The 23,880-nt window shown below is 38.5% G+C and overlaps 1 protein-coding gene across 9 annotated transcripts; it reads right to left on the bottom strand.

Annotated features, from left to right (window-relative positions):
* Window positions 1-202: 202 nt before the first annotated feature.
* LOC127935285 (nuclear transcription factor Y subunit gamma) lies at window positions 203-23,724 on the bottom strand. Of its 9 annotated transcripts, none has more exons than XM_052532999.1 (11): window positions 23,563-23,724; window positions 14,532-14,638; window positions 14,254-14,325; window positions 9,078-9,191; window positions 7,085-7,180; window positions 5,677-5,853; window positions 3,902-3,973; window positions 2,424-2,585; window positions 2,156-2,263; window positions 1,940-1,999; window positions 203-1,162 (listed from the first exon to the last, which is right to left on the bottom strand). In XM_052532999.1, exons 2-11 carry the CDS (start codon window positions 14,628-14,630, stop codon window positions 1,040-1,042), a joined length of 1,083 nt encoding a protein of 360 aa, XP_052388959.1. In that variant the 5' UTR covers window positions 14,631-14,638; window positions 23,563-23,724; the 3' UTR covers window positions 203-1,039. The 9 variants fall into 9 exon arrangements, with proteins under 9 accessions (XP_052388959.1, XP_052388963.1, XP_052388960.1 ...); XM_052533003.1 differs by having other exon boundaries at window positions 14,254-14,322; XM_052533000.1 differs by having other exon boundaries at window positions 14,532-14,641; window positions 23,563-23,720.
* Between the last annotated feature and the right edge of the window lie 156 nt (window positions 23,725-23,880).

Genomic DNA, 23,880 nt, shown 5'->3' with positions numbered 1-23,880 from the left:
CTCACAAACCAAGGTCTGTTTACAAAAAAGGAACAAAAATAAAATTTGTACCTAGGTATTGCATATCATGCTGGCAGTCACAACTACATGCAAAACAACATGACCAACAATTATAATATGAAGAAGAAAAAATCTAAAACAAAACAACAGGGTACTCAAAAAAAAGAAAAGAAAAAAGAAGTTACAACTGGTATTAAAAATGTTAATATAAAAAGGGGTTTTATTTCATTAAGGTGTTTTTACAATTAGGTAACAGTGGAGTAGTTCAGTTTCAAGGGGCAAAAGAAGTCTCTTTAAAACTGGTCCAAAAATAACACGCAAGGAAAGCACATCAATTACACATTCACACACATTCACACAAAGAGGACCATTCTGCATACACAAAACCCAACAATAAGAAGCCCTTTAACAAATACAATGTTATCAAATTTCAAAACTATACAAGATACTACAACTGAACTAATACAATTACTACAGAATTACAGAGTTAAACTACAGAGATACAGAATGTGTAGATTATGGCTTTTTTTAAATCAAGTTTAGAACTCTACACATCATGAGATGGCATAATCTCTCAAAATAAAAAAATAAAAAAAGAAGTGCCCCCCAGCTCAGGTTTCACAAACCTCACCCTAATGTCTCCATCACTGAACAGATCTGAAAGCATAATCTCTACCCATATCCACGTTAAACTATGAAACAAGGACATATTCTACCTATACTGCAAGGAAGACAGTGGGTTCATACCTTTTAGCCATATTGCAAAAGACAGAGTTGAAATTAATATGGCAGAAATCAAATCTCTGCCATAACACATTGATCATTCCAGCACTGAAGTAAAGAGTCCTCAACTTAGCAATACATGTATTTTGGACGGTAAATTACGAATCCTAAATCTGAAGTTTATTATTTGATTGCTGAATTAAACCAGTTGGAGAACTTGATCAAAATATGGCATGAGATGAAGGGAAGTGGAAGGACTGGGTGTTGGTGTGTGGCGGCTCCTCTCCTTCAGTGTAGGCGGTGGTTGGCGACAGCCTCAGTCCGCACTGACCTGCGTGGTGACCTGCCCGTCGGCCGTCTGATTGGTGGACTGAATGAACATAGGCTGGGTCAGCTCCTGCCCTGCAGGCATCGTCACCTGCTGGATCTGATAAAGCTGCTATAGAATCACAGGAAGAAAGGGAGGGATGTGTGTTACTGAAGTGATAAATGACATTTGAGATCTGGATTGAAACTGTAGCGGTGCAAAAAAGGCTAACAGAAAGAGAATGTAATTACAGTATATAGCACATTCCATACAGAATAGTATTATAAAATTAGAATATTCTATATTATATTTTAATATAACATATAATATGTTTTTTAATATTTTAATGTTACATGCAAAAGTTTGGGGTCGGTATGTTTTGTGGAAAGAAATTCATACTTTTATTCAGCAAGGATGGATTGAATTGATCAAAGGTAAAGAACAATCTAATGTGTTCTGAACTTCCTATCCATCAAAGAATCCTGAAGAAAATGTATCATAGTTTTCACAAAAACATTAAGCATCGGTTTACATTATTGATTATGATGATAATAATAATAATAATAAAATGTTTCTTGAGGAGCCAATTCAGCATGATTTCTCAAGGATCATGTGACAGGAGATATGAATGACTGCTGAAAATTCAGCTTTGCCATCATAGGAATAAATTATATATATTTATATATTCATATAGAAAAAAAAGTTGTTGTGGAAAATAGGTTATTTTAATTATATTAACCATTAATTTTGATACAATTTCACTTCCTTTACTGTTTATGTCACCAAACTCTTTAAGCCTTACTTACCCCAAACCTTTAAACAAAAGTGTGTTGTGTGTGTGTGTTTGTTTGTATAAAAGCCTTAAAAATAAAAAAAGGGTGAGGGGTTTGGTGTGGAAGAAATCATTACCTGGCCATCAGTAAACTGGCTGAACTGTTGCTGACCCTGTTGTACTTCTGTCTGTGAAATCTAAACAACAATTCAACAAGATTACACCGAAGAATTTAATTCAACTGTAACATCTGCACCATTAGTGTCACCGAATTAAATAAATAATGACTTGTCTCTTGTGGCCATGAGTTGAGCTAATATTGCTGACCATCTTTAAGATCTTTCATGATATACCTGCTGAGTGTTTGTAGCAAGCGTCTGTATTTGTCCTTGAACCACCTGTGCTCCTGAGACAGGCTGAGCCAAGCGAATATACTGCAGCTGACCGGTGTTGAGCTGCACCTGCAGGACACCACAAGAGGGCAATGATGAGAACACATCATTACCACCAAATAACAAACATGTTTGTCTGGTCTTCATATGGCACAGGTGTGCTGCAATCCCCATCACCAATTTATAATGCTTTCAAAAATACAAAAGGTAAAAGCCTGTTATTCCTTACTGGAATCTGCTGGATCTCTCCCGTGTTGGTGATGATCTGCTGCATAACCTGCATGGTCTGTCCAGCCGACTGTGCTGCCTGTGCCTGAGCCTGTCCCTGTGCAGCCGCCTGCACAATCTGCACCTGCTGACCCTCGCCCACCTGCATGGTCACCGGAGCACTCTGAAAGAGGGAGGATGAAAGTCGTGAGGTGGGACTGCGGCGTCAAACTTACTTTCAAGTTGAGTTTCGATCAGTTGTGTGTCTTTCAGGTCTCTTTCAGCATATATGCCGGAGTAGATGAACCAGCATTAGTATTACAGACTACTGTACTATGGGCTGGGAAGGCTTCCAAAAGAAAGTGAAATTGTAGCCGTGTTGAGGAAAGGAGAGAGATGTAAGACTGTGACCTCGGGCCTCTCGTGTTGAACGGAGAAACCTGGGCACTGACTGCAGAGATGTGACAGATGATCTCTCTTCTTCAGGAACTGACACCCGATAGGTGACAGCAATTTATTAAGCAGCACAACTTTATCTGGCCTGAGACATACAGTGAACTCATATAGCGTCAAGTAGAGGGCATATGAATTGCAAATTTTGCCCTGTGTGAAAAATATCTTCTTGGTTTAAGAGAATATGGTAACTTCTGCTTTTAGTTAACCACTTCAGTTAAAAGATTTTTAATGTTTTGATGTTTTCTTTCTCGCTAAGCCTGCATCTATTTGATCAAGGTAAATACAGTAAAAACGTAAAATAAATGAAAAATAAACTTTCTATTTTTAGATATTATTAAAAATGTGAATTATTCTTGTGATGGCAAAGCTGATTGGCTGAACCCTTAATGTCCTTTATGTTGCTATAGACTTCAGCAAAATGCTGTTTTCATATATAATGACAGTTTTCTCATTGCAAAACGTTATAAGGTTCCTTTTGAAGTCTCACTTTCAGTAACCACAAGACTCGAGCTCAAAATCAATAAACACAAGGTCTGCGGTCACACCGCACTATGGAGAAGAAATACTGCTGACACCATATAAAGAACAGACTATAACAACTGTACTGAAAATAGAGAATTAACAGTCCAGCAGTGAGACGTGCTATATTTTAAACACCTTTATAAATTACACGTTTATGACTCCATATGAATTGAGAAAAATTAAATGTCAAATGCAAAATTGTGATTAAAATCTGTAAATTGCAAATTAAGAAAAACTGACACTAGTCAGATTAATAATAAAAATATCCGTATCCAGAATATTTGATAAGGAAATTAAAGAAAAACATTAAATAAAATCATCATACCCTCTGCTTCTGTTTTCTGCAATGTTTCATGTATGGTATATGATATAGTACCCATACAGGGATATTTTTGCTGTGATTTGAAATCCTGTTCTTATTCAATTGTCATGAAAAAAGCCCTTAAAAAAGCTCCTTTGTGCTTCAAAGAAGGACTTTTTGGGGAAGATCGGGGATCATTTTCAGGGGTTTGAGGTGTTTACCGTGATAGGGGTCGCCTGTGATTGAGCAACCTGCACCTGTTGCAGCTGCTGCATGGTGGTTCCTTGCAATACCTGAGGAAGAGGAGGAAACAATACGAGAAAGAGAGAGTGAACTTGACAACACAAGCAAGCACATGCAAAGCGCATACTCAAACCTCATTTAAAAAGCAACAAAAAAGGCAAAGCACTGAAAAGAAATGAAAGTGTGATGTCACGTGAAGTATGCACAAACTTATTCGCACTATATCCATATCTTTGAAATGACATAAAACATTCATTAATCTTTTTAAAATGAATTCATACCAAGCCTGAAATATCACACTGCGATAATATATAATACATATTATTTACAAAGCAAAAATTCTGCAATGAATCTAGAATAATAAAAGTTTGAAAAATTGCTGTGAATATTTGATAATTCGTGTCTCTCTGTAGTTTCAGATTTGGTGTGAACGGGCATTAACTGAAGCAGAGTTTAAATCAGCAGCAAAGATGAAGCATCTGTTATAGCAGATGATTGCAAGCTCTGGTGTAAAATATTGACATGCATTTGGGGAAATGACCGCATATAGCAGCACAAAGCAGTGAGCAGACAGCGAGATGAAGCTAAACCGACTCTCTGTCCTCAGGTTTGAAGATAAAAACTCAATGAAAATACATTTTTACTTAAAGGGTGAACAGAAGTGAGCTTGAACAGAGCACATGAAAGAACAGGTCACAATCTGACAAGTGTTTTGTCAAATTTTTAATAACAATCCTGCGTACAACATTTTTCCTGTGTATAAATAATCTACACCACAATTTTTCTCTCACTTTATTTCTTTCCTACCTGTGTATATACACTACCATTCAAATGTTTGAGGTCCGTAAGATTTTATGTTTTTTTAAAAAGATTAACATTTTTACATTTTGCACCACTACTGAAAATACTTCATTTTCAGGTTGAAATTAGAATTTGAATCTCATTTTATTGTGGTCTGAAAATGTTGCACCCTAGTGTATATATTTGTCCCAAGTGCTCTCAAAGGTGACTGCAGCACAGCTCTGACAGGTCAGCAAACAGCAGCTTGCTGAAGCAGCACTGATCTTTAGAGAGAGAATGAGGTTCGCCACAGAGAACAGAGAGAAAGTGAAAAAGAGCCTCACACTAGTGGAATTAAACCGGTATAACTTAACTAAATAAAAGTTTCCTACATACAAATTAAAAAGTAGAGGCGTGGAGAGGACTGCTGTGTTCATGCTAAAAAAGCTGAACAGATATCACATGAGAGAGTGACTGGATTCTCTGCTGTTCACCTGATAGCAACGTGAGAATGACACCCTCTGGGCTTTCAACCTTCACCAATCATGTTTCAAATGATCCTGTAATGGGCTGATCAAAGTAATCAGGGCTCAAGTGTTGTGTGAGAGAGTAAGTACGATAAAGTTTCAGGCTTTTGTCCACCAGACCACAGTATAATATGCACTAGGGTAATTACAAGGGCAAACAGTGTCCTCCACATACCAGTTTTCTTACCTGTGCTGACATACTTCCTATTAAAACAGGAAGTTTGGACGGGACGTAATCAAAGTAACAGGTTCTTTTTTTTTTTTTTTTTTTTTTCTAATGTTTAATGAAAGCAGTGAATTTGGACATACTAGCCTACTCTTTTCACATACTGAAATAGAATGGAATTATGTGATTTTGAATGTAGCCTTGATATCTAAGCTAATTGTTTTAATGCGGTGTTCCATGTACTCCGTTTTTGGGTTTGCGGCAAGTGCGTGAGAATTACCTGGCCTTGCTGGGGCTGAGCGATGATAATCTGTCCGGGCTGCAGTGTGGTGGCGGTGGGAGCAGCCACCTGCTGGCCTTGCTGCTGACCTTGGACCTGCACTGCACTGGGCTGCTGCGCCAGAGTGAAGTAATACTGGACCGGCTCAGTCGGTGCGACAGACTGACGCACTTCCTCCTACACAGACCGGCACAATTATAGAGAAACATATACCTTATATTACAGCACACCTCAGCAGGTCCTTCATAAATGCAAGAGAGCATCCGACAATCCCATAAACACACACACAGATGAAATCAGGAGTTCATGAGGCCTATCTGCTGGTTACATCTCCATAAATTATTTTAGCTCTGTAACACTAGAGGCAGGATGAGGATAAATTACTTCTAGGCAAAGCCAGAGCGAGTAATGCAATCTTCTAGCTGGACAGAATGGAGACCTTCAGCTGCAGTCTGTGGCCTGAACTCCCACACTCAACCGCAGCGCAATGGCGGGCAATCAGCTGTCCTATTCTAACACAAAGAGCAGGAACATACCCAAACGTTTGTACCCAGAAGTGTATCCTTATGTTTCGTCGTCATCCATTCCTGAAGATTTCTTTGCAACAAAGAGAGTAAACATCCCTCTCCCAGCTTGGTGATGTCACAGCTGAGAGTGTAGGATGTTTACACACCTGGTCACACACACAAAAACACCTCACGACCAAAAAGCCTTCGCATAAATTCATTCAAGTTCAGTTTAAGGTATGTTGTTGTTTTTTTGTTGTATTGATTCCCAAAGCTCTTGTTTAATGAATATAATAGACACCCAATTATAATTCATAGCTAAAATATGATAAATATAAAATAGCTCAAATATGACAATAAGTATAAAAACTCAAAGACTCTTGAAAGGCAGTTTAGATGTTTATCTTTATGTTGCTAATGCTCTCTACAGAAACATTTGAGGGAAGTGCTCAGGGTGTGACTGTCAAATAATCTACATTGTAAATTCAAAGTAAAGCTTCTGTTAAATGTTCTCATTTCTCTTTATTTCTTTTTAGGTAGAAAATCAGATGACCAAAAGATACACGGACCCCGTTAGGGTCCTGCTGCCAGTGCTGTAGCACATAACCGCACATAGTTGTTTTTGGAGTCAGGCACATGGCACTATGGCCACATTTGTAAAATCAACCAGAAATGAATAAATATGATGTCTGGTTGTGCAGAGATAGGGGAAGCAGGGCGCTGCAAACATCCGACTGAAAGCCTTCACAAACCCTACACCCAGCTTCCAGTCAAGGATGTTTACAGCGCCCCCAGGCTGCCAAAGACAACACAGCACCATCTCCTCTTCACAGACGCTGAAGGAAAAAAAATGTTAGATGCAGATTAATTTTGACAGCTTGAAGCTCTTGTCTTTTCCGCACCTGTCGTTTTGGAGGCTTGAGGTCATCGCGGGGGACGATATCAATGAGGAAGTCAAACTGATCAAACTTAGTGATGGCCATGGCGATGTCATTCCTCTGGAAAACAGAAAACAAGTTCAGAGAGTCAAAAACAAATCCAAAAAAATATATATAGAATGTGTCCCACTGTCTGCATCAACTGTTCTTAGCGAAGGGTAACACGATAGCACCCCACAGACCATCTACTGGTGGTATTTTCCACAGGATATTGGATGCAAAGACCACCCATTGTCACCCCCCAAACTAGCTGCTATTTTTAGCACCATGATTAATATCTGGTGGTGAAGGGTCACATCCATGCAGTTGTTCCATTGACGACTGTTGTCGTGGTGACACTGACTGGCGTGATGCCTTCACAAAGGAACTGTGGGCCAGCTGCAAGCTCACAGGGAGAGCAGTAATACCATCTACATATTAAAGAGACCGTCTAACAGTCATTACAGCTTTGTTCAGTGACAAAACCTGTTGCTGAACACCACGCAAGAAGAAGACTATGTTGACATGCTGCTACACTGCAGACTATTGAACGCTTTTCTCATATATATATATATATATATATATATATATATATATATATATATATATATATATAGCAGACGCTTTTATCCAAAGCGACTTACAGTGCATTCAGGCTATCAATTTTTACCTATCATGTGTATATATATATATATATATATATTTTTATATATACACACACACACGTATATACATACACACACACACACAATATAACAACAATAATATATTTAGATATATTTATATAGATTATATAGATAGATAGATAGATAGATAGATAGATAGGTAGATAGATAGATAGATAGATAGATAGATAGATTTCATTTTAAAATCAAATATTTTTAATCTTACACCTCTAACACTTTCAGTTATTTGGTGTAATTTAAATGTCACATAATAATAATAATAATAATAATAATAATCTATAAAAAATTATACATCTTTTAATAATTAATATTTTATAGATTTTATTATTATTCATTTTCAATCCAAGCATTAAGGGACCACTTGAGTATCATTGAAGGACCAGGACAGTGTTTTTTTTACAGCACAGGGAGGCAAAATCAGTGGCAAAAAAGTAAGTGGGTCATGGTAGATGTACTTTTAGACTCTACGCTACAGTGGAACAGAGAAAAGCCTTGGGGGGCCTGTGGGGGGCTCTTCCCATAAACAGACAAGCTGTGTCATGACTCTAGTACACGTTGTATTAGGAGGGACCTTTTTTTTTATTATCTTTGCTTTAATGGTTTGGGGTTGGACCTATTCACACGGAGTACAGAACATAATAGGAACAATGGCTAAAGCAGCAGTCGTATTAGACACATTTTTTGCTAAATTTTACAGGCAAAAAAAGAGAGTGTGGAGATGTGTGTGTAGATCAATTGTCAATAGTGTAGTGATGTATGAAGCACATCTCACACAGAAGAAATTTTCAAATTAAGCAGATTTCTGTTGGTGATCAAATCCAACTTGAACATTTCGCTCTGAAGCAAAACTCAAGTTGGAGTTATTATTTTGGAAATGACTGGATTTTGCCTATGAAATTTTGCCTGTGAAATTTTGCCTGTGAAATTTTGCCAAGCAACGGTAAATGTGACAGTCAGGAAAACAGTCAGGAAATAATATCGGGGAGATGGTGGTTGGAATCAGGAAATAAACCCAAGTTTGTCTTAAATTGAGAACTACTATACATAAGGATGGTCACTGGACACATGGCTTAACAGGTAGAGCTCTGAAATACAGGTTGGCACTTTTGTGCAGGTGACCACAATTTAAAACCAGTTCAGGGTAACTTCCTGATCCCACCCACCATCTTCACTCTATCATTTCCAGTCTTCTTCAAACACAAAATAAGATAATTTTGTCACAGAGGAGAATGGTTTATCTCAGCTGGCTAGGGCAAGGGGTCAAAGGGAAGTTGAGAATGAACATGACTGACCTGTAGTGTGCGCCGCTTGTTGTCCTCAGTGTGAATCCAGGCTCTGAGAGTGAGCTCTGTGATGAAGATCTGTGCTGCTTTGGCAAACAGCACTGGTGCTTCGGCACTGATCATCTATGGAGGATTACCAAAGCAAGTTAATACAGAAATAAAAGGATGACATAGAATCTTATCCAGACACTCACTATACCCATGCCCATCATCTTTCGGCCTGCCATCAGACAGATGGACATATGTAGTAGCCTAAGAGGCTACATCAAGGGCTGACCCAGGGGTCTTGTCCATGCCACTGCTCCTGAGCTCTTAATTGCTTTGGCTTTTCTCTCTTTCCACTCTAAGCTGCAGGTTATTTTGAGCGTCTGGACAACACCCTGACCTGATCCCTGCTTCCCACGCAGCTAAGGCTGTGTGGGAAGATCATACCCTGTGGCATCTACAACATCACAATATTTTGTATTGTTCAACTGAGTACAAAGATAAGGAGGAAATATCTGTCTGCTTTAGAGTTAATCCAGCTCATTCTTAAGTGTTAAACCATCACTTTTAACACCAAACACCAAACCTTATGTCTAATCATTTTTATTTCTCTTGCTCTATGAAACCACACTAAAACGGCATCTGTGTGTTAACGCCACTCAATACTTGGCAAATAGCACTCTGGAAACGACCTCTAGCTCTCTCAACAGTACTGATGCCATGTTCTTATTTATACTTGAAGGTTTGTTTATGTGAATGTTGCTTTGTTAAAGGATCTGGCAAACAGAGTAAAATATTGGCAATACATGGAACTGAGGTTGTTATGTGAGAAGTAGGGGTGGGCGATATCTCGATATTTAAAATATATCGAGATATTTTTTAAACACGATATGGATTTTGACATATCGTATATATCGATATATTGTTTATATTCTGATTCCGCCACTTTGCTTGTTTGCCTTCCCTGTGCTGTGCTCGCCCCCGCTCGCTCGCCCCCCGCCTCCTTGCTTTTGTCCCCTCTCACCTCGCGTGTAGAGAACTAGTCAAAAAAAAAGAAAAAGACAACTGGCTCCATTATATGGAGATACTTCAGTTTTAAGGCGTAGGGCGAACGGCAGGCAGATGTCTACTGTAGGGCCCAATGAAACGCGGACGGAATCGCGGAATCCAGTCATAAAAATGGAATCTACAGTTTAACGCGGAATGTCACGGAATTGGTCAAATTTTAAATGAATTAATCAAAAGTCGGTCATGCACTTACATCAAATCGCGAAATGGACTAATATCTGCAAATATTAACCCGGAAAAGTCTATTTAAATATGAATCCTGCATGTTCTGCGTGTCTGTGTCAACGAATGGAGCAGAAGCGCGTCTTCATTCATTAAACACGGAAGCTCGCATAACGCTCTCGCTGATTTCATTGTCTTTCCTCTCTCTAAATAAAGACGTGAACACATGAGGAACATCTCCAGAACTGCACTGAGAGTCACTTCATGAGCATCTGACCGTTTGATTTGAGTAAGATTAGCTCATATCACATCATAGACTGTGGTATCACATACACAGAACTGTAAAGTAATTGAAAAAAATAAAAGTATTTGACAGAAATCTATTACTATTGTACAGCAGAATGTAGATAGCCCACTACTACTACTATTAAAATGAAACGAACATAATTTTATAAGGAATAATCACACAACATTTCTCCCATGTTTTATTTTTAATAGTAAATCCCCTTTGTTTACCAAAAAAATAAAGTTTGCTTAATTTTAAATAATTAAAAGATAAATTAAATGAATGTTTTATGCCTTCATTTGATAATCAGTAAAATGTAAATACACAGAATTTCTGAAGGGAAAAAAACATTTCACATAAGGCTATTTTAAGAATTTTTTTTAACTAATTAAGTTGTTTTTATGCATTTATGCACACAGAATTAGGTAACAATAAAACATATGGTGAAGAAAAAAATAAAATGTTTCATAGGCCCCTTAACATGTAATATTTGCCATATTTGTTTTTGCAGTAGTTTTTTGGGGGTTATTTTTCCTGTAAAGATATCGAGATATATATCGTATATCGAGATATAGCAAAATATATCGAGATATATTTTTTGCTCCATATCGCCCAGCCCTACTGAGAAGTTATTTTTAGTCCTCTGAAAAAGTCTATTCAATGTTTGCACACTACCAAATATCAGACTGTTTCAAAGGGAAATGGCCAGATGACTGGATCTAATAGTTTTTCTATTCATTAGGTTCAAAAAAATAATAGATTACTGTTTTTGTAGTGGTTCAAATCAGACTACACCGCAGCTGTAGCCAATGAAAATATGAACTTTTCATTTGGAAAAGACTTTGATTTGTTGTAAACTAGGAAAATGTATATCCATACTTTCATTAATGGCGGTTTGTGAATTAAACTGATCATATATAGATTATTTAATTTGTATATGCTGAAAAAAATATCTTTGCTAGGGTGAAATGGAAGGTTTGGGGCCACTGATCACAGATATCTATACTAGCATGTCGACATATGATTCCTAGCATGTTCTGATGATTACTTTTGGGTCAGTTTAGGTGGAGTAAGCAAAAGGATCCCATAGTAGTGTTGTTCTACTATATATTTCTTTAGCCAAAAATTAAACCAAAAATAAAAGTTTTGTTAAATGAATCAGGGTAATTGAACTTAGTAAGCAGTTCAGAGTGTCATATCAATGTCATAAATGAACACTAGTTAATAGAAAAGTTGAACCCACTTTATATTAAGTGGCCTTAACTACTATGTACTTACATTTTAATTAATAATTTAGTACAATGTACTTATTGTGTACATACATGTTTTTACATTGTACTCATATTTATAAAAAAATGACATGTTATTACATCTGTATTTAATTTCTGTAATTACATTTATAATTACACTGTTGACCCATACTTTACACTTTAACCCACCCTTAAACTTACCCATACCTCCAGCCCTCTCCCTAACCTTACCCCTATCCCACCTCAATGGCAGTAAAAGTGTTTTACAATGCAATATGAACACAATAAGTACATTGTACTTATTTTTATGTAAGTACATAGTAGTTAAGGCCACTGAATATAAAGTGGGACCGAAAAGTTTATTGGCAATCTACAGAATCAATATTTCAGCTGAACAATTTTTATATATATCACTATTCTATAATAATTTTTGGGCATTGATGTATGCCCAGACTGTTGACACGTTTACCTGTCGTTATTCTTAAAAAAAAAATAAAAAAAAGCTAACACAAGCTTGCTCTATTCTTTTTCTGTTCTATAGGTTTTCTTTTTATTTTTTATATAATTGAAAAAACAAAACCTTGTTACATGTACTGCATTAAATGATATATGGGTAAGTGATTAATGACAAAATTCATTTTGGGGTGGAGTATCCCTTTAAGCTAACTAAGACTTCTTATAGCACTTGCATATCATAGCCCCTTGTTGATTTTGATTGCTTCCATTATCCTCATTTGTAAGTCGCTCTGGATAAAAGCATTTGCTAAATGACAAAATGTAATGTAATGTTGTAGCTTATCAACATGGTGTGCACAACATAGTTGCTGACACAGTCAGAATTCTGTTTTGGATGAAACTGAAAATAAAGATTTTTTTTTTGGCTGAACATTTTCAGTTGCTGAATTTGGGTCCTTCACTATCCCACAGAGTCTCTAGAAGAGGCTCTGCAATATTAATCAAAATCTATGGGATTTTTAATTTTTTTGGCAGGCAATATAGGCAATTAAAGATGCAGCAATCCTCAAGCCAAGTGATTTGTAGGGATGGGCGTTTTCCGCAAATATCACATTCGAATATTTGAGCTCACAAAAACGAATATTCGTTTATTTAAATTAAGTTTAATGAGACAAACATTTATTGTTTCTGCCTTTTTTGAACAAGCTTACACACAATAAGCTGTGTTTTGTAGTTGAAAACCTTTAACAATGTGTGCAAACAAACAAAATTACAGATTAAAAGCAAAAAAAAAAAGAAAAAAGAAAAAAGTGAACAAAGAAAAAACGTAAAGCAGCCTGCAGCAATTAGGCTATTGTACAGAATGTGGCTTACACTTAACTTTGAAACTTTCAGCAAATCTTTTTTTCTATTGTTTTACATATTCTTGTTAAGAAACACAGGCATGTAAACATGATTGGGGGAAAGTCGGCTCCTTAGTCTACTAACAATAAGGCCGGCCGCGGAGAAAACGCTGTGATAACGCTGTGCTAAGCGAATAAGTTTTGTGAAGCGCTTAGTGTTTTCGTTTCACCACTGAATGGGATGCTCATCTGGTCGAATACTTGGCTTCAGCAAGAACTGTTCCCACTGGTCTCAGCTGGACTCTCTGTAATCATCGCTGAAGAACTGGTTCAGCCTTTTCCGACGAGTGGGCACTGCATCCTCTTCATCATTGGTGGCGGCGGCTGCATCCGCACCACTCGCATCAAGGAAAATGTTCTGATAATGTTCAAAAAGTTTTTTTTCTTACTTCTCTAATGTTTTCGTGGAGGAACCTGAGATGTTTGTGCCGAGGGTCTAGGGCAGACGCGAGAAGAAGAGTTTTCACTGCATTCTCCAAGTTAGCGGTGTTTATTCATTGCCTGAGAGATGTAGCAAAATTGTTCTTGAATTCTGTCACTTTCTGTGATTCTCCACTGCATATTTAAAGTACTGTGGAAGACCGCAGTTCTTATTCATTGATTAATAATTTTTTGCTTGCATACATCTTCAAATATGCCATGGAGAATCACAGAAAGTGACCGAATTAGGTTTTATTGTGGAATTATTTTTTTCTTTTCTTATGGCAAGCAAAAATATAGCGAAATTCGAATATCATTTTTATTTATAGAATAATAAAAGCAGAACGAATATTCGAATGTTCGACTATCTGTGCACACCCCTAGTGATTTGATTCATATCTATAGCACAAATATTGCAAAACATCCATGACTTCAATACTTACGGCTAAAGATTAAAAAAAAAAACTCCTCAAGTAGGAGCAATAGTAATAGTGAAGCTAGCCATAGTTTTAGCATTGTAAAGTTATTGACGCAACTTGCCACGAGATGTAACAGCAGACAATCGTTGGGTTGCTGCTTTCTCAAGAATTTAAAGACAGGAAGTGTGCTGCCATCAGCTTAGAGTGATTGTGTTGATTCAGCTCGGCTGCTCTTACCTTCACATCCTCATCCAGTTTCATAATTTTCTTGATGCGGGCAAGAGGAAGCTCTTGCACACGGAAATCCTTCTGAAACAGTGCGAGAGTGCGTTAGAGGAGAATTCACAATAACATTCATAATTCCTCTTAATGAACAGTGGTAGACTCTTGGTAAGTTTCTACATAGTTGACTTCAATTTTTCAGTAAAGAATTTTTGAGGTTTGTTTTGAGAAAGGCAGTGTTTATACTTTATCAAAGTGATAAGCTAGGTAAAAAAGCGAGGAGAAAACCGTACCACGGTAAGATTTCTGATTTCTTCCATCACTCTGGGCCAAAAGGACTGTAGGCTCTGCTGGGCATCGCTGCCGCCTGCTCCAAATGAGTCTGCCGACATCTCCAGATCTGCTAGGTGATAAAGAGGGAGAGAACACATCAACACAAGAACACAAGTCAGGGTTAATGTTGTTCACATACAAGCCTCAAAATTTATGTAAACTTCTTAAGCTCTGAGATATTAAACTACAATATAAACTGTTTAGTTTGGGTTGAAGAAGTCTGAATAATGATGTGTGATAGCTGTGCGTCACTACAGTAAAATGCCTGGCGCAACTGTAGATGGGGCGATTGGTCAATTCAGCCATGCATAAACTAAGCCAAGAATCCATTTGTGAAAAACCTGGAGAACAAAGTCCTCCTCCAGTACAGTGACCTGAAACCTGGAGTGCACATCTGGATACCCAAATATCTTTGGAACCAAACTGACAGAATGGCTTGGCACTGACGCAATGGAGGCAATCCAAACACAAACTAATGCAAACCGAAAAAGCAAGAGGAGCAATGCTGGCAGGTTACTATGGCATGGGAGGAATTCTGCAGGCAGCCTGCCTGAGCTTGCGCTGCCACTGACGCTACAAAGCACCTCTCTTTTTCTCTCGAAGAAAACACAGGGCCAGAAATAGCAGGGTGGGGTGCCACAGGAGCCGGAGTGAGGCAGTAAAAAAGTACTTGGACTTGTGCAGTTGAGCCATAATACAATAACAAGACAAAGTGCCAAGGGCTAAATGGAGGGGGAGCAGTCGGACTGCCGAGATGCCCCACTATGTGGGTCAAACAGAGAAGCAACTCAGTGAAACGTGCGTGATTACTGGCGAGTGACCTGCTTTTATCTCTTACTCCTCTTAGGTGTTTTGACGGATTAGGATGATTACAATCACACTGTGATAAAAAAAATAAAAATGATGTTAAGTGTCACAGTCTTTATTTGTCTCCAAAATAATCATGATCGGTGACATTAGACAAGCATAATACAAATCAATGATTCATGTGATTGTGCTGTCAATAAGCTCTAGACTCATTTCAGGCTTGATTGAAGCAGTCAACTGTCAATCAAGTTCATTATGCATGCTTCTAATAAGAAAAAGACTGGCAGTCGCTCTGCTGCTGGGAAGCAACAGCATCAGGTGTCGATCTTACTATGCTCTTCTGCAGTACAGCTGTGAGTGTGGATGTGCTAGTTCCGGCCTGATAAAAGATAATCATTTAACATCTCAAGTGAGACAATTAAGAAAACTAGCTGGATAATTAACAGGCGATAACAGCAGCAAATTACTGTCATGGACCTGGGAAATTGTGAGGCAAATTAAATGAGATAACACGCCATTAAAGGAGACATAAAAAAAAGCTTAAATCAAAGCTCGCTTAAACCAGCTGCTTGAGTGGGAGATATTTTTGACTTCTTTAACCAGATCGAGAGAGACAACCTGTCTGAGATCGGAGGTGTACCTGTGGCGTAGCATTGTGGGTAGAATCCTTGTTCTTTTGAGGTTATGTCTGGTATTGTGTTAAAGCAAATAAATCATTAAAAGGTTCTTTCAAATATTTACAAGCTAGATACAGTGAAGCAACTGTTAAAATATTTTTTAGACCAAGAAATAATAATAATTTGCTCAAGTCTGGGCAATATGGCCAAAAATCAGAATTGTGATATACGTTATCTAATATCTATCTTGCTTTTTTCTAAATTTTTCTATTTTAATTATATATATATATATAAATTATTAAAACACATTTAATAGCGCAAATAGTGTCTCTGTCAGCAGGCATGCATCTGACTGAAAGAGCATCAGACGGGGCAATGAGCAATGTTTTCTCAAAGACCGCGCAGAAGAAATAATATGCCACGCACAGGACACACGCAAAAATAAGTTGGGAAAACCCTTTGATTTAATTCTAGTGAACTCCCAGCTCACAGATCTCAGTTTAAAAGCCTCAGTTTGTTTTATTCCATGCGATTCTATTCCATCAGTTTAAATGCTTCACTTTGTTTTAATATTATAATTTATTATAAACCTAATATATAAAAAAAAACTCAAAAAGGGAATTCATGAGCAATATCTGCTTTGTTTTGTTCATATTATATTATATTATAATAAAGAACTGAACTGTTCTGTGTGAGATTTTTTTTTCTTTTAATGATTTTTAATAAAAATTTCGTGGTAACAGAACTGTAAACATGTTTTCTCAGGTAAACTAAGATGTGCATCATTTAGTTACATCAAGGGTCAAATCAAATATAAATGGCACATTAAAGTTTGTGTGTTTGCTGTACAGGTCTGGTATAAAGAAACTTTTTGCTCAGGGGGCGAAATGTCCGCTCAACAGAGAAAAGGAAAAAAACAAATTTCAGAGGGAACATTGCTTATGAGTTATTTTAAAGCCCTTAACATAAACATGTAAACATCTGGTATGTTTACAGTGCATAACTGGGTTACTGTGCTCACTGTGTCCTCCGCTATTTTTCAGATGCACTCATATCAAACTGGAATTCGATATAAAAGGTTATAAAAGTAAAAAAGATATATATATATATATATAAATCGTATAAACGATATGCCTTCAAAAAATATCAACATTAATTTTAATTCTGAATTTAAAAACATGTTCATCAAAAGTTGTGTATTGAAATAGCATATACTGTATAAATTCCATTTTATGCATTTTTAAATATTATTAAGATACAGAAAATAAAAAATATTAAGATACAGAAAACATTAAATATATTAAGATACAGAAAATAAATAAATAGAAATGAATAAATTAAAAGTGTTACGTCATTGACTGCAACTGCAACCATAACAGAACATCATCATCACAAATTCACAATGGAATTCATACGAACTTCAGACTTGTAGGCAGGACACAAAATGCTAAGTGAGGCTCATTGCACGTGCTTCAACTCTCAGTCACAATCGTCCTTCATCAAGTCAGAATGCAATGGTGGTGTAGGATTTCTCCTGAACGGTTCTGTTGCCTTGATGGCAATGACCACTGGTGCTCTGTGTCTCAGAAAGTCAATGCCGCTAGCAGAGGCTGAATCAGCAAGAACATCACTGCCAGCCTGGCTTTCACTGTGCAGGAGGACTGCAGCAAAGGAAAGCTCGAACATTTCAGTGTGATCAGGGACGATCAAACACTTGAGATACTGCAAATTACCCCCTTGACAAGAGATGAGTTAAGATGGTTGTGCAGCAGATATTTAACGGTTGGAGAAAGTGTGGCCTGAGGCCTCGAGGGAGGAGAAACTGCTATGACACAAACACAACATAATAATTTCACATACAGTTACTACTGGCAAAACACTTGCCTTTTATACTACAGTTTGGCCAGCTTCGTAAGTTTTAGAACAATCTCTTCCTCGTGCAGGAGAGATTCAAATCAGGTGTGCTGATAAGACAATAGCAGGGTTGTGGATGCTAGCCGTTGTGTTGACTGGAGATCTAAGATACCTCTCAGGCATGAAGCTCACCTCTAAAATGAGCCTAATTTAAACAGCCAGGAATTAAAAAGTCTTTTCAAAGTCTGCTTTTTTGTTGGACAGGCCCATATTGAACTCAACCACAGAACTGCTTGCCATTTGAGAAGAAACAGCTTTGCACTGGAGACGCTGTTAAAATCTAACACTCATCTCAACATCCTGTCATACATCTCCATTTTTGCACACACCCCTCATTTCCAGCATGCCTCCCCTAGTTTAGGAATACCGCATCTAAATGCATACCAAATGATGAATGCACACAGAGGTAATTCAATCTTATCTGATATCGAGCATTCCAGAGGGAATTTTTTTTTTTTCAGAACAGGTGAAGAAAATAATGTAAGAAGAAAGATACACATTTTAGAATTAAAATGTAGCGCTTTTAAATATATTTTTAGTTATTACGATTTTATATTTCGATTTTAGTCAGAATAAAACAATGTGTATTTTTAAAATGTCATCTAAACAAGTTGCTCAGAATGAGGTAAAACCAGTCAGGATTTTGCAAAGTCATATAGACTCTTTTTATTAAATATTACGCACTGTGTCCCATGTACTTGAACAGGCTTCACGCAAGTACGCAAAATCTTGTATATAACGAAGCATGTAAACAAACTCTTTTTATTACACAAAATACATACAACACTTTATCACACACTACTGAAGACCCTGAACCAAAACCAGTCTCAATAAAATTATAGAACACAGTCAAGCTGTTTTCTATGATCATTCTGTCACTGAGAAAGGTCACATTTCTAAAGCTACATCCTGGACATATTAACTACCCAAACATTCACACAGAAATAACAGCTGGTTAAAAACAAACATTATATATATATATATATATATATATATAGTTTTTTTTTGACAAAGTCTACTGTGGTTACTGGCTAATTATCGACTCGGACACAACAAAATGCACCCAGGCAGCCAGCAATGAATTACAAATTAACCATCAAATAGACATGCTTGTTTTGCTCTAATGTTCAGAGCAAAAACATAGGGGCTGGACAATACCGCCACTCTGATGCGTGTCTAATCTCATTGATCAATCATTCTAAAGTTGCCCTTGGTTCAGCCTCGCATCAACTCCAGGAAGCTGTCCCTGAACTCTCAAGGTCATTCTGCAGTAAGCAGAAAGGGGGAAAAAAACAGTTTAGGGGGAGGGAGAGAGAGATATATATATACACTATAGCACAGAAAGAAAGCAAACGGAGACTGGTTTTTCAACTTTCACTGCAGCAACTTGGCGACCCTACTGTGTGTTATGATAACCTCCCTAGAGAAGCGTGATGGTGAATGGCCCCCTTTTGTCTGCGCCCCTGAGGGATGCACTGTCCTCTTGGTCTCACACTATCCCCACTGACGGATCAAATGCGGGAGGCGCTCTCACATTCCTGTGACCTTCATCCACTGATGGGCCCATTAGCAATGGCAAGGTACGACGACGTGTCGATGCCAGCATCAGAATCCCAACTGTAAACTTTAAAGCTGACATTTCAAAACAACCTCCAGCGCAAAACTCCGGCACCCAGAGGGAATGTGCAAAAACATTAGTCAGGTGTGACATTTTACCCTTGAACATCATTGAAACTGGTACAGGAAGGAGCTAAAATGATATTAAAATCTTAACCGAACACGTCATGCTGAGAAGCAGCAGTCAAGGCTCTACCTAGAGTTATTTTTAGTAACTCCTTTCCCCAAAAGGACCTTAATACCATCACTAATGGAAACTTTCTAGTACACAAGCGAAAAAGAGACTTTAATCCGACCGGATTCCATAACGAGACATTGTGTGAGGACAGCCATCTGTACATGATGAACTAGGAGGCTAAAAGTCCCCACATAAACCCCAATCCATGACGATCACGTAAAGCCCACATCCATAATGTCCTCTGCTCTGCCTCACTGTCACAAGAGTGTAAACAAGCCACGAAACTGGGCCTTGAAAGGTGAACTGGGACTGGCGGTCCTCTGCAACCAGGGCCATCATCTCTATCTATCTCTGTAAACAACACAGATGCACCAGAGATGCACGACAGCACGGGACCTTTAAGAAGTCCCAAGTCCAACTGAGTGAACTGAACTTAAAGGTCAACTGCGACCAAAGAGTACGCCATGCAGTTCAATGATGGAAAGTTAAAATTCCCTACACAAACCCAGTGAAATTTCCAGCTAGTTAATGTTTACTTCATGTCAAACATTGGTAGTCAGGTAAAGGACTTCAAAATGAACAGGAAAGAAAACACAAAGAAGTACACTCAGATTTCAAGCAAGGGGAAAAGTAGAGGACGAAAGGAGGAGGAGAAAAGCACAGCGGAGGACAGAGGAAGCATCCCATTACTGCAGCGAGCGAGAGAGAGAGAGAGAGAGAGAGAGAGAGAGAGCTTTACTGTTTGATTGTAGTCGCAGTCACACTTACCCCGTGCCCTTCATACGCTGCGCTGTGGGCGCTGGAGAACAGGAGGACATCTCGAAAGTCTCCTTAACTGTCAAGTCCACAGGCTCTGTCCCAGGAGGAGACAAAAGGCTGTGGGACAGGCGATCTGCTGCTGCTTTCAAAGCCCCGAGCCGAGAGGAGCGCGATCACCTACCGCCCCCCTGTTTCGACCCCTCCCCCTTCCACCAGCCCATCTTCTTCAGCCACCCCCCTCCCCCTTTCCTAAACACACAACCCACTCCCATTCCTCCCCTGTCCGAGTCCCCTGAAGCCGCCTAGAGCCTGGAGTTGGCCTCTGCCTGGCAAACCTACTATTTGTCTTTCAGCTGACCCCTGCCTCGGCACGAGTGACCGAAAACACAGGCGAGAAAGTGAGGGGAGATGGAGAAAAGGGATGGATGAAAAGAAATAAAAGTGTGAGAGCAATGCAGAGCAGCAGAACAAGTCGGGGCAAAAATCTTCTGACTGTTTTCCCTTTAACACTCGACTTGTAATCAATCTAGCTTGCTAAACGATACTCTCGGTCCGCCTGTCTCCAAGATCCTGCCCCTTTGCTGGATTCTTCAAATGAGCCCGAGTCGGTCTCTGCTGCTATTGGCCGAGCCAGCCGTCTGTAGGCTGTGTCATCCCCCTCCTCCCGGCTCACCCTCTCCACTCCGCCCCCTTTAACAGACACTCAACTTCCTGTTTTAAGTTACCTTGAGCAGCAGCATAGGGGTCAGGGAATGAAAAGAACAAGAGAGAAAAAAAAAAACAACCAGACAAAATCAGCAGAAAGTTGCAAAAAGGAGGCAGGGAGGGCGGAGGATCGTCTCGGTTTGCAAGCCTTTAAAAATCTGTCCCTGCAGATCGTCTTCCCTGCTGTGGCTGGACGGAGCTGGACAGAGCAACTGACTTCTCAAACAACTGTCCCTTGCTTATTTACAATGTCAAACCAAATGTCTCTAAAGCCCGCCCCTCGGAGGAGCGGAATGGCCAGGCGTGCAGTGATGCAAATGAGCCCATGAACAGTGATTGGCTCAGGGTGGTCTCAAAGAGGGTGCCGCATGCTGTAGCCGGCCGCATGATTTAAAGTGGAAAGTCACTCAGGTCAGACTTGCAGTCTCATTTGAGTGCAAGAAACATGCATGCAATGCAGCACATGAAACCTAAACGCAACACTTAACTGTGTCTTGAAATGAATATAAAGTTGACCTGAAGGGTCATGTCGAATGGGTTAACCTCGAATACGTGTAACCTTACAGCACAATCTCATGTGACAAAACATTACACAAGTTATGCAACTGATCTTATGCTTATTTGTTATTTTTTCATTTAATTATGGTTATTAGTACAAGAATAACACATCTGGAGCAGTCACATTTAACACTGTTCCGCTAATTGACACTTAATTTTCACCAGAAATCTAGTTATTTCTAATCTATGCAATCTGAAATTTGGAGTTAAGTCACTTCTGCTGAAGATGCTTTTATCTGCATACTGTTGTCAATAGACTTTTTTGCCCTCAAAATCTTGCTTATGCAATCATTGCACCTTAACTTTCTTAACATCACTTGATTCTTTATTAGTCTCTTCATTTCCAGAAACTTCATGTCACAACATGCAAAACAGCCTACGCACCTTCCGCCCAAATTCAGTTGATGCACAGCAGATTTAAGATTTCATATTATTTTCCACAAAGAACCAAGTCTGGAAATGCTTTACTCTTTACAAAAACGTGACATTTTTACTTATGTGAGAGATGTACATCAAAATTAAGGGGTTAGCTTAAAATTATATGAAATTAGATGAAAGACAGAGCAACAAATGCAGCACAATCCGTCCTATACTTTGTTGTTGTTAAAATACATCTGGAAAGCAGGTAAATTATTTACAGCAACAGTACAGAAATATTGTGGCAACAGTTGCTATGAATGTCATTACTTTTCTTGTAAAATCAAGGTCAATACGCAATGATATTGCTTTTAAGTGCTGCCTTGAAACACTCACTGATGACTGGTGTGTAAATAGTGAGTTAATGTGCTATGAATTGACCTACATTTAACCTGGTAAATTAACACCAAGTCAATTACGTCTTAAAATGATAGATTTTTGCTGAATCTAGTTTTACGACGTGAGTATTTTCTTTTCTTTCATAGGTGACAATTAGAAGCGTATTTGTTTATGCAATGTATGACCCAGCCGCACATTTTGAAAAATGAAAATACACGAAATAAATTCCAACACGAATAAATTAAACACACAAATATACTTCTCATAACTTTAATGAATCGTTATACAAACTGATATCGATATGAACCACAAATGTTTTTTTCATTAACGAAGTTGACAAGCATTTGCAGGCTACCCGGAGACATGCTAACTGAAACCAAGCAAACATTCAGTGTGTATGTGTGTGTTACATTGTTCATAAAACCCATATTGACCGATTTATTTATTTTTTTACTGTGAGACTGATTTACATCTCAAAACATCTAACGTTACAGCCGGTAAGATTGTGCGGACAGATAAGGACTCTAAAAAGAGCGGCATAAAGGTAGAGACAGTGCTCGCTACGTTAGCAGGCCGCAATGACCGATTCCCCTCAAACTAGGAGAAGTGAAATGATGGTTTTGGAAGGCTCTGAGTGAGTTTTCCTAAAATATTTGTAAAGCGGTGTAAAGACAGTCTAACCAATAAAGACTACGTTTGGCTCTGTCCTTCAGACCAATCAAACCTCGGACTAGATTCCACCAATCAAGGTTTCTAAGGGTTCTGGTAGTTAAGAAACTGCCACCATTTAGGCTCAGGATGAACCAGTGAGCCAATAGAAGTCATTTACACTCAAGAGCCAAAATGGTGACCTACGTCCAACAGTTTCCTGACCGCCTCCATTCCCTTCCACTAGCCACCAATAAGCGCTTCAGAGAGCGAGGAGGGAAATGGCGCCTATGTTCATCCTCCAAAACAATCGTCCATTGGATGAAAACTTTTATTAGACCGCGAGCTCAAAACGACTTCTGCTTCATTCAAACCAAGCTATAGATAGCAATAGAAAAGTAACGCAGCAAATAACATAATTTATATACTCACTTTACGTGATGAAATCGTAGCGTAGTCCGGTTCGTCGTAATATTTAATTTATTTCAGGCTGTTACAGGAACCAAGATGGCCGACGATTTGACAACTTTTTTTTTTAAACCGGAAGTTCTACGTTAGCTGTGACGTACTCGCTTTTAGCGCCATTCAATGCTTCAGTTCAGCGAGAGGTTGAGAGGGTCTGCACCTATTTTTTTTTTACAGTCTGTGGTCTGCGCGTCGCATTAACTGTTATAGCTGACTTCCATTTAATGCATTTTGTGAATCTGAGGAATCAAAATGACATTAACCTCAGTATTTAATTATTCTGAA

The sequence above is a fragment of the Carassius gibelio genome, chromosome A19 (assembly GCF_023724105.1).
Source record: "Carassius gibelio isolate Cgi1373 ecotype wild population from Czech Republic chromosome A19, carGib1.2-hapl.c, whole genome shotgun sequence".
In the NCBI taxonomy this organism is placed as follows: Eukaryota; Metazoa; Chordata; class Actinopteri; order Cypriniformes; family Cyprinidae; genus Carassius; species Carassius gibelio.
The sequence above is the reverse complement of the archived record's forward strand: the minus strand, read 5'-3'. Positions and strand labels throughout refer to the sequence as shown.